The sequence below is a fragment of the Alnus glutinosa genome, chromosome 9 (genome assembly GCF_958979055.1).
Source record: "Alnus glutinosa chromosome 9, dhAlnGlut1.1, whole genome shotgun sequence".
Taxonomy (NCBI): Eukaryota; Viridiplantae; Streptophyta; class Magnoliopsida; order Fagales; family Betulaceae; genus Alnus; species Alnus glutinosa.
The window spans coordinates 295,426-309,371 of NC_084894.1; the positions used below are offsets into that span (position 1 = coordinate 295,426).

Genomic DNA, 13,946 nt, shown 5'->3' on the forward strand with positions numbered 1-13,946 from the left:
CACCCATGTGAACAAATATTTTAAAAAGTTTTAATTTTTATGGATTAAAATAAAATTAAGGGTCTTAACCTTTAATGTCTTTTTATTGAAAGATGTGTGATAGTTTTTTTTACACCCATTTTTTAACCTATAATAAAAAGTACGTTGAAGATATGTTTAAATTCTGAAATTAACTATAATAAAGAATCCTGCACATAACGCGGGTTATGAGCTAGTTTATATAAATGAATATCCATAAACATTTATATAAACAAATTTCCTTCTCATTGAATTTCATTCAGTATCCATAAGAAGAGGAAGAAAAAAAAAAATCACATTTCCTTTCAGTAGTCACCCAAAACTAATGATATGAACAAATTCACATATGAGAAACTGATGTTTGAAACATGGGTAGGCCAACCCCTGCATTGGCGGCTTTGTCGTGAACTCACATGCCATTGAGAGAGAGCTTGGCTTCCTTTTATTTGAACTCATTCATTCAAGGCTCTATTTCTTGTCGAATATGCCAAATATAGACTTAATGGCATTGATGGCATTTTCATTGATAAATGACTCATCAAACCTTTTCAAAAGAGGGTCGAACTCCTCGGATGTTCTTATATTGGCCAGGTCTGGATCTGTTCGGATTCTCTGTTCCACAGTAGCAACAATTTCAGACAGCTTTCAGATTGTACAGTCTAAGTAACATGGTATTTCTATATCATTGGTTCATTACCTTAAAGTCTTCAAATCCTGATTGCAAGGCCTCTTCAAGAGCAGAGAGCCCAGCCTGTATCTGTTTTAAAATGTATAGATTTTAAGAAATAAGAAAAGATATATAAAATGAATATCTCCTTGCAACCGAGTGTGAGTGACAGTAAACAAGAACATATCCTTCATCAAATGCCATAATCTATACAAGAAGTAGCATAATCAACCCTCATGAGATGTTCTTCCTAGTCAGGCACTTGAACTAGAATAGAGACACCTTACTGCGAAAAAGCTACCCAGCTCTAGATGAGGCAAAAGAAGCAGACTGAGAATTTTAGTTTTGCCAGTTTTTATGTGGGTTTAGGAAGTCATGAGAACTAGTGGCCTTAAGAGTGCATTTGACACTACGATTTTGTAGATCAAAAGTTTGAAAATGTATTTTTAAAAAATTACGATTTAAAAACGTAGAATAATATGTGTTTTCAAATCGTAGGCAATGAGATGCATTTTTAAAAATCCAGGATATTAAAAACTAAACTACGATTTTACCAAACGCTTAATCTTGTTTTATAAATCACGTTTTCAAATCAAATGTTTTAAAATTGATCATTTTGGTGCACTATAGCCTGCTAGGTCAAAGTTTGCAAAGTCTAATGATGTGAACACCACTGAGAACAAATGAGCAGTAGGAAACACTTACTAATCAATGTTAATGATGTTATTCTATTCATGCAAACAAGAGCACTACCTGATTAAGCTTGGAATAACAACAAGCGACATTGTAACTTGCGACTGAAGCTTCAGCTAGATCTGGTTTTGATCCCAATACAGACTCAAACCTTTCTAGTGCTTCCTCATATTTGGCATTCCTTTAGGATTAACAAAGAAAATGAACAAGAAGGAAAAAGAAAGAAATAAAGAAAAAGTAAATGAGTTAAAGAAAGGAGCAAAGGAAAATAGAGAATATTAGGCTGATGGATTTTTCACTTTACCAGCAGAGGGAAAAATCAGTATATTCTATATGTGAAAGATAGAAAGAACAGGGTCAAAAAGCTAAAATCTGTATATTCTAGTCCAAATAAGGCTATTATAGGGCTCAAAGTCATGAAAAGTGAAATCCTTAAGATAAAAAGTGATAGTCCATCATTTTCATATTATACAATTTCAGTGTCACCAGCTTAGAGACCCACCAACAAAGCAAAACAAGCTTAGAAAAGATCCAGCAGGATGAGCAAGTCTTACTTGTAAAGTTGCAGTCCTTCACGAAGGTCCTTTGCCCTAAGCTCCTTCTGTTCCTTTTTCTTCAGGAAATTTTGCATCTGAAATCAATTACAAAGTTAGACACTATATGTTGTTTATGTTTTAATGAAGAGGGAAAAATATTCTCACTAATTGAGGAAGTAAAAGGGCCTAAGCCTTCTAGCATGCAATTTCAGCTTGATATTAACTGCCGCCATTTTGAGAAAGGATATACATACTTGGATTTCCCTCACTCTGTTACTAATTACGCCAGAGTTCCTCTCAGCTCTGATAATCTCTTTTTCTGTCAATTCGCCGCTTTTTTCTTGCTTCCCTGACAAACATTTAATCCACAGCAGCCTCAGATCAGGATGCAAAATGAGGTCATTGAAACTATGCTCTATGGAGATGTGAACAGGCACTAAATTTTTAGCAAGAATTTTCATTTTAACATGAGAATGGGAAACGAACAACTAACCAAATCTCTTCTCCATTTTCATCAGTAATGGGCCAACTCTTTGGCGAATGGTGTACATTGTCCTTCCATATTCAGCAGCAGGCCATATTTCTGTCCCGAACACTGCACTGCATTCATCTACAACTCCTTAGTAGCATGTCAACCATGTCTTGTTGACAATCCAACAAAAATCACAGAATTTACTTCTCAGATTCGGGAAAATTGAATAGATGCAGATAAACCCATAAAAAAAATATGAATCTGCTGAGAATCCCAATTAGTATATGAATCCTCCTTATATTGACCAAGCCGCCTCATTAACAATTTCAGTGAGCATGTCACAAAAATAGAATTGCCCATATATGCAAATATCCATACTATATTCTATCCTTCACAATATGAACAAACTTAGTAACAAAAACAGAAAGAAAACCTGGTGGCAAGTACTTTATCCCCAACAGTGAACACCCCAGAGTTGTCAGCCGATCCACCCGGCGCAATCGCATCTATGTAAGTCCCACCATCACGGCCCTTGGCGAATTTCAGACCGTATGGCTGCAGCAGTTCCACCTCATACTCTTCATACTTTTCGTCATCTCCCTGCCCCCCTTCACTTCCACTCTCCGATTTCGATGTCTGGGACTCAGTTTCCGATGCTTTTACGACCAAAATCGATGGTTTGAGCAAATGGGTATTTGAGAAACCGCTTGAAGTGCTCAGACACGAGTGGTTCTTGAGTGAGGAATGGCTGGTTTGGCAAAAGGCAGCTAGGATTCGCCTGGTTTTGATGGTTCTTGGGAATGGTGGTGAAGAGTAGAGAGAAGGATGACTACTTGAAGCTAAAGACATGGTTGGTCTGTTCACTCCTTAGGTTGACTTGGCTTGGTTGAGTTTTCAGAGCTCAGACCATAGGTGGAAGAAGATGTTTGAACGTGGCCATTTGGAGAGAGAGGGAGACGCTTTTGGTCTCAAAGAAGAGGTTTGGATTACAGGTATTTTCACCAGTGGCTCTCGAAGGCCGTTGCGTTGAGTTCGATGGTGTCTTGCCACGTGTCACATAGGGTTGGTTTGGCATGACAATATTGTACAATTTTTTTTTTTAAATTTCTTTTTCACTTGTAGGCATTTCAATTTTCTTTAGCACAAGACCTTGAATGGATAGAGATGTATTTTGTTGTTGGATGGCTAGAAATTCAGATTATAAATAAGGATAATTGTACCGTTGGTCCCTATAGTATGTCATAATTATTTTTCATTCTCTATGGTTTAAAAAGTGCATGAGAGGTTCCTGTGATATGCAATAATTACAAATCAATCCTTACAGTCAAATTCCGTTAAAAATTTTAATAGATTCCGTCAAAATGCCACGTGTCGCCATCTTATTGGCAACACGTGGCGTTGACATGTCCATCTTAATAAATAATATAAATTTATTAAAAAATAAATGAAAATAATTATTTTTTTGAAAAAATTAAAATTCAAAAAAAAAAAACAAAAACAAAAAAAGGAAAAAGGTGGCAAGGGGGTGGCTGCGCGCCACCCCTAGTAGATCTAGGGGTGGCCCCGCGCCGCCACCAAGGCCACCCCTTTGCCTGCCAGTTTTTTTTTTTTTTTAAATAAATAAATAAATTTATATTTTTTATGAAGATGGACATGTGTCGCCATCTTATTGGCGACACGTGGTGCTGACATGTATGACTAACAGATTCTGTCAAAATGGTGGACGGAAAATCGACCCAGAGAGTAAAACGTAATTATTGCATATCACAGGGACCTCCTATGCACTTTTTAAACCATAGAGAGTAAAAAATAATTATAGCATACCACATAGACCAATGATGCAATTATCCCTTATAAATATGAAATAGTTTTTAAGAGGCTTATTGTTCCAACAAATTTTGGACAACCCACCAACCTGTTAAGTGTAGGTAGATTTCATAAAAACTCTCTCACATTTTTTATCCAAATTGTTAATTGCTCGGTTTTCACATCCTCTTGGAATGGCTTCATCTCGTGGACTCGACACCAACATAAGTCAATAGTTTCAAATTGAGTAATGCTACTTGTATGTGTTTTATGCATTTTTATTTTTTTATTTTTCTTGTGCACTAATGTGGTATAATCACGTTAGCAAAAAAATTGCACACCTCCTTTTGGTTGGCGTCACCCCCAACCACCACATGAAGATAGTCGAGACCATTGGACCGGCCAAAATGGCTCCATAGTAGTGCGACTATCCCGAAGGTTCAAGTGGGGTGGCTACTACCCATGAAAGGGGCTTGGCAATTATTTTTTGTGTTGATCTGGCACTGTCACGTCACACTGTCAACACTTTCCTAGCAACCATAGAAAAATACAAACAAGACTTGATTAAATTGAAATTTTCTTTTTTTTTGGGGGGGGGGGGGGGGGGGGGGAAGTAAATAAACATTTGATATTCACATATCCCACTCCTGCAAATTTAATCTTTTAAAAATCCAGCAAAATACACTCAAATACAAAGAAAAATCTTAAGTTTGAATGATAATAACAACTATTGGTACATGGGTTGTGCTTCATCATTAAAGCAGAGAAAAGAACTTAAACGCAAAATATTAAGTCTCATTTCTCATGCTTGCTAGATTGAATTCAAGGACGGACGGTGGTGGTGGAGAGCCCCATCCACCCTTTTGCATGAATGCTTCTATAACAATAATGAGGAGCGACGATTGAGCAACACAATGTAAACAGTTATTTGCACTCCTAAAAACCCTAAAAGCTGACCAAATAAGAAAAACAGACAATGATGAGGATCTATCCAAATGTGAAAGAATCTATATGAGACTTATTTGCTCGAGTATGTAGTCGGACAATTCAAAATTTATTTGGGCAGGTGAATCCCATGCAAGCTTTCTCATAATATATTGTCTAAATCATTAACAATTTGAACAGCAAATGGGTGAGAATCTCAATTCTTCCCGCAGAGCATCAAACTCCTTCCTGCAGCTGCTGCAAATCATGCTGCGGAAGCAGCAAATCATGTGAATCATATCTCAGCTGATATCGTGAATCATGAAGCAACGGCTATACCAGCCATGCAAGTCAACAAGTTGTATTAGGAAGGTGTCAGCTGAATTAAGAAAGAGCCAGCCAGCCGTATCAACATCTCACACAACCAGTTACATGCAACATGTCCACTGCAGAATGTCGTAGCAAGAAGCACACAGATCAACAATGTGATATCCAGGCTGTCACCTAGAGAGCACATGCTCTATTGTTTTTCATCACATGTTGTATTAGCTGTAGTTAATTAGTTGTTGTATTAACTATAGTTAGTTAGATGTTAATCAGTGTGGTTTATTACAACGTAGCTTAGTCTTCAAGTTTCTGCAAGTTGTATAAAAGGAATACTTGATAATTATTCAATACAAGTTACAGATTTCATTCTCATTCTCTGTTTTCTCTGTTTTCACCTAAACCGTTCGGTAATTGATATGGTATCAGAGCTCTTCTGAAATTCCTTCCATGGCGACTGTTTCACAAGATTCTTCTTCTTCTTCCCTTATTGACAATTTCTCTAATCCTTTTTTTCTGCACAATGGCGATAGTCCTGGTGCAATTCTAGTTTCTCAACCACTGATTGGTGAGAACTATAATACCTGGATATCACATTGTTGATCTGTGTGCTTCTTGCTACGACATTCTGCAGTGGACATGTTGCATGTAACTGGTTGTGTGAGATGTTGATAAGCCGCGTGATCAGCAAGTCTTGTTCAAGACCGCCAAATCACGTAGGTAAGGAAAGCAATACAGCTAAGCCATTGCGTGCCAATCCTCAAGGAAACTTGACGTCAAGCTGAATAGGAAATATGGTGATCGAGTCACTTGTAATTATTCTGTACGTGTGTTTGCCGTATATAATGGTGTGTCCAACAATGCATTGAAAGAAAAGTTTTATTGTGATACAAAACTCTCTACTTTTCTCACCACTCTCAGTTCGCCGCATTCCTGTGGGAAAACAATCCTACGAGCTGACAATTAGAATTAGAAAATGTAGAAGAAGAGAGGATTTAAAATCAAGACAAGAAAGCAATGTGCATTACACATGGACATCAAGCGACAAAATTTGAGTAAACTCATTCCATGGAAATGAAAGACACAAGCCAACGTGCACTCCACTCCCAGTCTCTTTCCATAATTTACCACCGATTTTCAAAAAACTACTACTACAGATTGACTTTACTTCAATACACCATGATGATCAGTAGTGCCTTTTTATTGTACTGATCATCTCTCAACTTCCATCCCCACCCAACAAAGAACAGAGACAAATACAATGGCCAAAATGGGGGGACTACTACTTGGGTACGTTTCTCATCTTCTTTACCCCTTCCCTTTGTTGTTCTGAAGATAAAAAACTAGCCCTTCTCCAGTTTAAAGCTTCTCTCGTCGAAGCTACCAGTGGTTCTTCATCAGAAACCCAGTTGGTTGACTTAGAATCATGGAATTCCAGTTCAGATTGCTGCCACTGGGATAGGGTCATTTAAATTTGTAGTTTTTGCTTAGATTCAGGATGGTCATAGTGGTGACTTCAATCATCCCGACACCGCTCTTCCGCATTAGAAGCTTGATGCTGCTTGACATGTCTTCCAATCAAATACAAGGAGAATTTCCAGGCAGCGGATTTGCCAATCTGAGCAAGTTGGTGTATCTTGACATGAATCATAATGGCTTCGGCGGCTCCATTCCCTCTCAACTTTTTCACTTGAGGCATCTTCAATATCTTGATATGAGTAGTAATTCATTCCATTGTATTCAAAGTGGGGAAGTGGGGTCTCTTCAATACTTGACAGTATTGAAGTTGGATGAAAACTTTCTTGGTGGAAATATACCTAAGGAGATGGGGAACATATCAAAGTTGCAGCAATTGTTTCTTCGCGGCAACAATCTCGTTGGTAGGATTCCACCTTCATTTCTCTACTTAAACGAGTTGGAAGAATTGGACTTAAGTCTTAAATTGTTGCGCTTTTTTTTTTCTTTTTCTTTTTCTTTTTTTGGGTTCTTTCTTTGCGTGTGCGTGTTTCATTAAAACAGTTAATAAATAACCATAAGAATCACTCGCTGACAGGGAGTATACTGACAATTATTTACTACGTTTTCCATCAGAGAGGTGCACTGAAAAGGAAGGGATTACATGGCGATGATGTTTTTGGTACGCCCTGTATGTTTTGTGCAATGGTAGCAAAGCCATTAAACAGAAAATTCCCACCATATAATTCTCTGGAAAATAATTTTACCCCCTGAAATTCGAAGAATAGGAAAATAGCTGATGCAAGAGTATTTGTTATTCCAAAGAAATTCTCACGTCAACTTCTTTGTGATGCAATGGATGATGTGAGGTGTTTGCATGTCACTAAAGATTATAGCAGCTTTAAGAAGGCCATAGTGTTAGAAACATGAATGTGATGAAACAGTATTCATACCAGCTGCAGAAATATACCAAGTATGGCAAAGATTAGAGGTTGCCTGAAACTTCATTAGCTGTTGAAGAATCAAATCTTGTTGCGTAAAATAAAACAAATAATAGCTTGGCATTCTTACAAAAGAAAAGCAATTAACTATCTACTATATAGGATTCTTCTGAAGTAGTCTTGGAGAAAGCTGATGAGGCAGCACCAAAGAGAATCAAAGTCGAACCTTCAGCCTGATGTAGCTCCTTTCCCACACATGATAAGTACGATGAAGTTCAGACCATTAAGCTGTTTTGTCCTTCTCTTGTCGCTGCTGTAATAATCGCTGTTGGGAATGGCAGAGCAGAAGCAGAAGCTGATTGAGCAGGTTCATAGAATAACACAAACACATCCTCTGTTGTCGTCATATTCATTGTCAGCATACTCTATTTCACTGTCAGAAAAATGGAAGGACAAGATAAGAAGATCATGAAACAACCACTTAATCAGCATAATATGACCATAGATCTCTCAACTTGCAACAGGTAAGTGCAATGTGCCCTTGAATGTCCTTGTTCTTATTGCATTAGTGTAAAATATATGCACATGCATATAAATACTACACTCACACAGACACACACATTAGTAAGCAAATGTTGAATGGTTGAAGACATGTTTCAAAATCCACATCCATCCTATTCAAAGAAATTACAACCATCATAGTATTGGCCTTATGTACTTTTCCTTTGATTGAGAACTTTTATCTGTTTGAAGCATCAAGCTTTCATCATATTAATGATTGAAAGAGTTTGAGAGGTAAAAATATAAATAAAAAACAGTTTTGTAATGTGGGAGAAGAATATCTTTGAAATAAGAGAACTCAGCGAAATTGATTAGGCATGAAAAGATAATGGAGACATATAAAAGTTGAGAGATACCATATCCAAATTATGGGGTTCAACAATAATAAAAACCTCACCATAAGGGAGGTATTGAAACGGGCATGGGATGCCATCCCACCTCCCACCCACCACTGACTGACTGATGCTACAGGATCATTACTTATCTCTGTTAGATGTCTCTTATTAACAACTGTAATTTCTCCCATGTTCCCCAATATGATTGAACAATGGACCCACACTAGGCTTCTTTTTTTTAAGTTCAATGAGAAGCAACCTTATTCTTGTGTGTTTTAATGAAACAAAATAATGAAAGTGAAACAAACCTTGGATAGAACTCACCCTTAAAAACTGACTTGCAATGAGAGGGTGTCCAAGAGCTTATATACACATGGTTAAGATTGTACTTAAGCCATGTGGGACACTTATCATACCACCATGCTCTGCAGCAGATGTTCACGGCAACCCACTATATCAACACTAACCTGATGGTAGCCCTTTCTCTTTTGCAATTCCACTCATCTATCAATATTCAATGACTTACTATTATGCACATATAGAGTACTGATACATTTTAATCCAACCTATAGACTGCCCCCTTTGTGCCTCCTCAACCACAGTATTATGATCAAATGGGTTGTAGCTTTCATCTAGAAGTTAGTTGCTATCTTTATGAAGTCTCACCAACGGATGACTTCTGTATTCTTCAGTATAGTCTTCCCAAGACTTTTTCTTTCCTTTCACCTAGTCTCCAATATCTTAAAAAGAAAAAGAAAAAGAAAATAAAAATTCCGAACTAGAAATTTCACATGGATCCCAAACTTGCATTAACATTCCATTCACCCTAAAGCCTTTTCAATCCCCATATTCTTGCCGGAAGAGGCAACACCAATAGGTTCAAATTAACATAAAAAAGCATCATGCAAGGAGTTCTACGCATCCGTAAGTAACAATCATTCTTGCACCAAACATTTCACTCAAGTTCATAAGGATAACACAGAAAAAAATGTAAAATGAAATGGAAAGTGATATCAATCACATCGTTGAGCACAAATGGTGCTTTGTACGAGTTTTCTTGCCTCTGCAATGCTAGCAGCTTAATGCTTCTTCAGAGAGGGACATACCAATACAAATACAGTAGTATGGCTTCAAAATCAGATCCAATTGGAACTTTTGGTATCATAGGCATATTATTTGACTTTCAATGATTTCCTAGTCTGGGAAAGAGCAGCTAAAGGCAATTTTTATTTTTATTTTTTCAAGAAATGAAGATAATTATGGTAAAATGGAAGTTTAGTCATGGTGGTGATTGGTGAAAATTTCTTTTACGTTTTTTTTTTTTAATAAGTAAAACAGAGCAAGAACAACATAGGGGGGGTCCTTCCCGCTATCAAGAGGGACTGGCAAATGGGATTTTGAGGTGGTGGGAATGCATCCAGAACATCTTTTCAATTGTTAGGATGGGGGGATACCAGTTACAGCTTGGATGATGTGACCTTTGGAGTTCCGGCAGACAGCAGCTTGGGCTGAGAAGGAGTCTCTAACAGCCGTGTCGAAATTGATCTTAAATACATAAGGAAGGGGGGGCTGCCATCTCTCGGCAGAGGACTGTTCACGCTTGAAAGTGTTCCAGTGATGTCTTATAGACGTTTATTTTAGTCCTTAGAATAAGTTGCTTAAAGTTTCAAGAGGACATCACTCTAGAATTTCGCTCAATATGAGTAATCTGCTTTTCCCACCACTTCCAAATGTAGCAGCAGATCCAGAATAACAATGATAAAGGGATATCAATCTCTTTAGCATTCAATTCGACACCACCAAATTGTACACAGCTAACAATTTCCACTTGCACAAAAGAATAAAAACAGATTGCATAGGTAGATTATAGGGGGAGAGAGAGAGAGAGAGAGAGAGAGAGAGAGAGAGAGAGAGTGCCTACCTGGATTCAAATTCCCTGATTTCAACAAGTTCTTTCCCTAAGAAATCCATCCATTGTACTTGCTTCTTCTGATTCTCTTCCACAGCACCTGATGCCGAAGTCGGCCTTCTGAGACTGCTTTTCAGGCAGTTCTCAGCTGGTGGTTGTTTCCCATCTGAACTCTCTTCCTTGACCTCAATGGTCTCACCAGGTAATTGATCAGAGGCTTCAGGAACTGAGACAAGTTTTGTAGGCACATGTGGGGTATTTTCCAATTTCAATGGTCCAGGAGTGTAAATGTGAGGAGAGGGTTTGCAAAAGCAAATGAAGGACGGACAATGAATCTTGCAGAACAAAAACCTCATGAAATAATTGCCTGATTAACAACTGATGTTACTGCAATTATCCATTTCTTTATAACTCCACATAAAAAGCATGAATCCAAATTAAATCATCAACACATTCATTATCATTCTTCAAGTATAATGAGAGAAAACCCAACAAATCCAACATGAGAACTTCACAAGAAAATTTTATTAAATGGTAAAATTGTTGTCAAAGTTGGCTCCCAGCGAAGGACGACGAGATCCACTGTGAATATATATATTAAAATAACAAAGGACTCAAATAGCAAAATCTTACAAAAATAGAAGCAAATTAAGGAGCAAATAATGATTAAGAAAAAAAAAAAGAAAGGCTTACATGCACTAGTGGTTCTGAGTTTTAGGATTCGAAAGACAATCTTTTGCAGTGAAAGAAGTGAAACCCAGAAAGGAATTTGAGTTTTGGAGGTTTCTGATAATGAAGGCCAACTCTAAGAGAAACAGGTGTCTCAGAAACAAACCTGAAACTGTCCAGAAACCTCTGTTTCTTCAGTTTGTGTGTTAGAAAAGACACCTTTTTTGTAATCTACCAGACGCAAACAAATTACTCCTATTGTATAGATCCTAAAAAGACTATCATACCCTCTTTGAGGATTTCACCTCCATTGTTAATGTTGAACAAAGGAAGAAGAAAGAAACCTAATGTAAATATCTGAGATTAGAAAGAACAAGAAAGAGATGAAAACCTTAGCTGGATAGCCTAGAGAGAGACAAGACCAAATTGGAAACTTAAAAGACAAACAAAACCCAACTGTCCAACATTCTATTATGTAACTGTTCGTCCCTCCAAAAGGAAGTTAAATAGTAACCGCCATAAATATTTTATATTTTATAGTGTACAGTGTACACAAACATACAGCTTTTGAATTCCAAAGTTTCTTCACTGCCATTTGCCAACCAACATTACTATATATAGAAGTTTAAGATTTGATCGAGTTTTCTTATTCTAAATATTCTATGTGGTTGTTTTTCATAGATTTAAATAACAGCTAGAATGAGATCATCAGTAATCATAAAAGATTGTGGCCAATGAACTGGTATAAGAAAAGAACAAACATATGCAGATCGAAGCCAAAACCCCCCATTGATTTTTTATTATTATTTTAATAAAATTGCTTGTTTAAGTTTCCTATTTTTTTTTTTAAATGATTGCCATTAAATCTTCCAAGTTGCATCCATGTGTAAATATTCTAATGATCTTGCACGAGGATTTCAAGGACCTTGGGAAGATTTAAGGCAAAGCAAGCATTATTAGTTTCTTTAGGGCCTGGGGATTGACCTTCTCATATATGTTATATCCTTATTCTTTTCTTATCTATGAAATTGTCTGCCTTTTCCTCAATACAAGGTGCCTTTTTCACTTTTGGGTGAGAGAAATTGACGGTTACATGATGCAACTTTTTGCTTATCACCATTTCTTTTTCTTTTTAACATGGATAATAATATCATACCCATTTGAAGATTAAAGATGCTTTTTCCTCTTTCTTTCTTCCTTCTATTCCATGACGTAATAACAAATCAATTCCTCCGCTTCTATGGGTGTATAAACGGTGCGGTTATAAGCTAATACCATCTATCGCAACCGGTTATACACCCTTATCGGCTTATATAATTCCCACTTGAATATCGCATGGAGCGATGGCATTCTGTCAAAAGTATCACTCATTTGTTTCTCTTCTATTTTCTTCATTTCTTCCGAGTTAAGAGATTGCTAATTCAAAAACATCATAGCTATCGAGATTTTACCTCTTTGGCCTTGGCCAGACAGCCCCTCGGAGGCTGACCAACTCAAGGCCAAGTAATCATAGCCATTCACGTGAAGTATCACGTTAATTTGTATAAGATTTGAAGTAAAAATTGTAATTCTATTGGCAACACTAGGAAATAATTATAGTTAATCAATATTCAATTAATATGGAAGGGTGTCACTGACACGTGTTAACATGGGCATGTGGTGGGTGACCCTGCCCAGCAATCAGATGTGCAACACCTGGAAACCAGCATCATTGCAGAGAAGGCAATTAAAGCTGGTGATTGAAAATCCTATCATCAATGGAATTGGGATGTCAGTTTTAGCCTTTGCCCTCTTTTTAATGTGTTAGAGACAGGCGCATGCCCATATGTATTTGATTGTGGAGACACAAGGTCCCCTCGCTTTTGCAAATTTGTCTTCCATATATTATGACTGCATGTAATTTCCAATTTTTTTTTTTTTTTTTTTTAATATAACAATAAATTACTTAGAATCCCTTCTAAGCAAATTCCTGATTCAGATTTTTCTTCAAATTGATTTGGAAAAAATTTATCTATATATTAAATTGACATATTTCTTTAAAAACAAGTGATTTTCATTTACATTTTTAATAGTAAGTGTGAGAATTACATAATTTAAAGACTTTTTTTGACTTCCCGAAGAAAAGCTGTCCGTCCATTCATTTGGTAATGAAATTTGCCACTACTCACTAGGCTTAGGTAATTTGTCTGTGTCTCTATTTTTCGCTAATACAAGGGCTTCTGTTCGGTGTCTAATCTCCTTGGTTGGTTCATCCCCAATTCCCCATGAAATAAATACCCCTCTTCCCAATGAAAGAGGCATTGGCTATTTGGCTTTATTCATAATGAGTTGCTAAAATAAAATAAAAGCCTGATAGCCGATAGGAGAGTTGTGTGAATCAAACATATAACATGGTTCAGGCCAATATACGCACACAAATAAACACGGTTGTCGGAGCCAAAAAACACATACCATTGTTCACACGTTTCTATAGACCACTTTTGACGTCAAAAGCAGGACACCATTTTGTTACATTTTACGTGACAGTATCATGTCTGTCATAATTAAATGGATTAAATACCTTACACATATTGTGTTTTAAAAAAAAAAAAAATTTTGTCTTTCCAGTTTTTTTTTTTTTTTTTTTTTATATGGTA

The 13,946-nt window shown here is 36.8% G+C and overlaps 2 protein-coding genes across 2 annotated transcripts; both read right to left on the reverse strand.

The window, feature by feature from the left end:
• Positions 1 to 241: 241 nt before the first annotated feature.
• Positions 242 to 3,383, reverse strand: LOC133877026 (protein MET1, chloroplastic). The gene is made up of 7 exons (XM_062315257.1): positions 2,820 to 3,383; positions 2,408 to 2,514; positions 2,169 to 2,263; positions 1,933 to 2,009; positions 1,439 to 1,559; positions 716 to 775; positions 242 to 630 (listed from the first exon to the last, which is right to left on the reverse strand). The coding sequence occupies exons 1-7, from the start codon at positions 3,233 to 3,235 to the stop codon at positions 487 to 489; spliced, it is 1,020 nt and encodes a 339-aa protein (XP_062171241.1). The 5' UTR covers positions 3,236 to 3,383; the 3' UTR covers positions 242 to 486.
• A 4,504-nt stretch (positions 3,384 to 7,887) lies between these two features.
• On the reverse strand, positions 7,888 to 11,762 carry LOC133878112 (uncharacterized). The gene is made up of 3 exons (XM_062316612.1): positions 11,335 to 11,762; positions 10,654 to 11,008; positions 7,888 to 8,269 (listed from the first exon to the last, which is right to left on the reverse strand). The coding sequence occupies exons 2-3, from the start codon at positions 10,995 to 10,997 to the stop codon at positions 8,206 to 8,208; spliced, it is 408 nt and encodes a 135-aa protein (XP_062172596.1). The 5' UTR covers positions 10,998 to 11,008; positions 11,335 to 11,762; the 3' UTR covers positions 7,888 to 8,205.
• Positions 11,763 to 13,946: the final 2,184 nt, after the last annotated feature.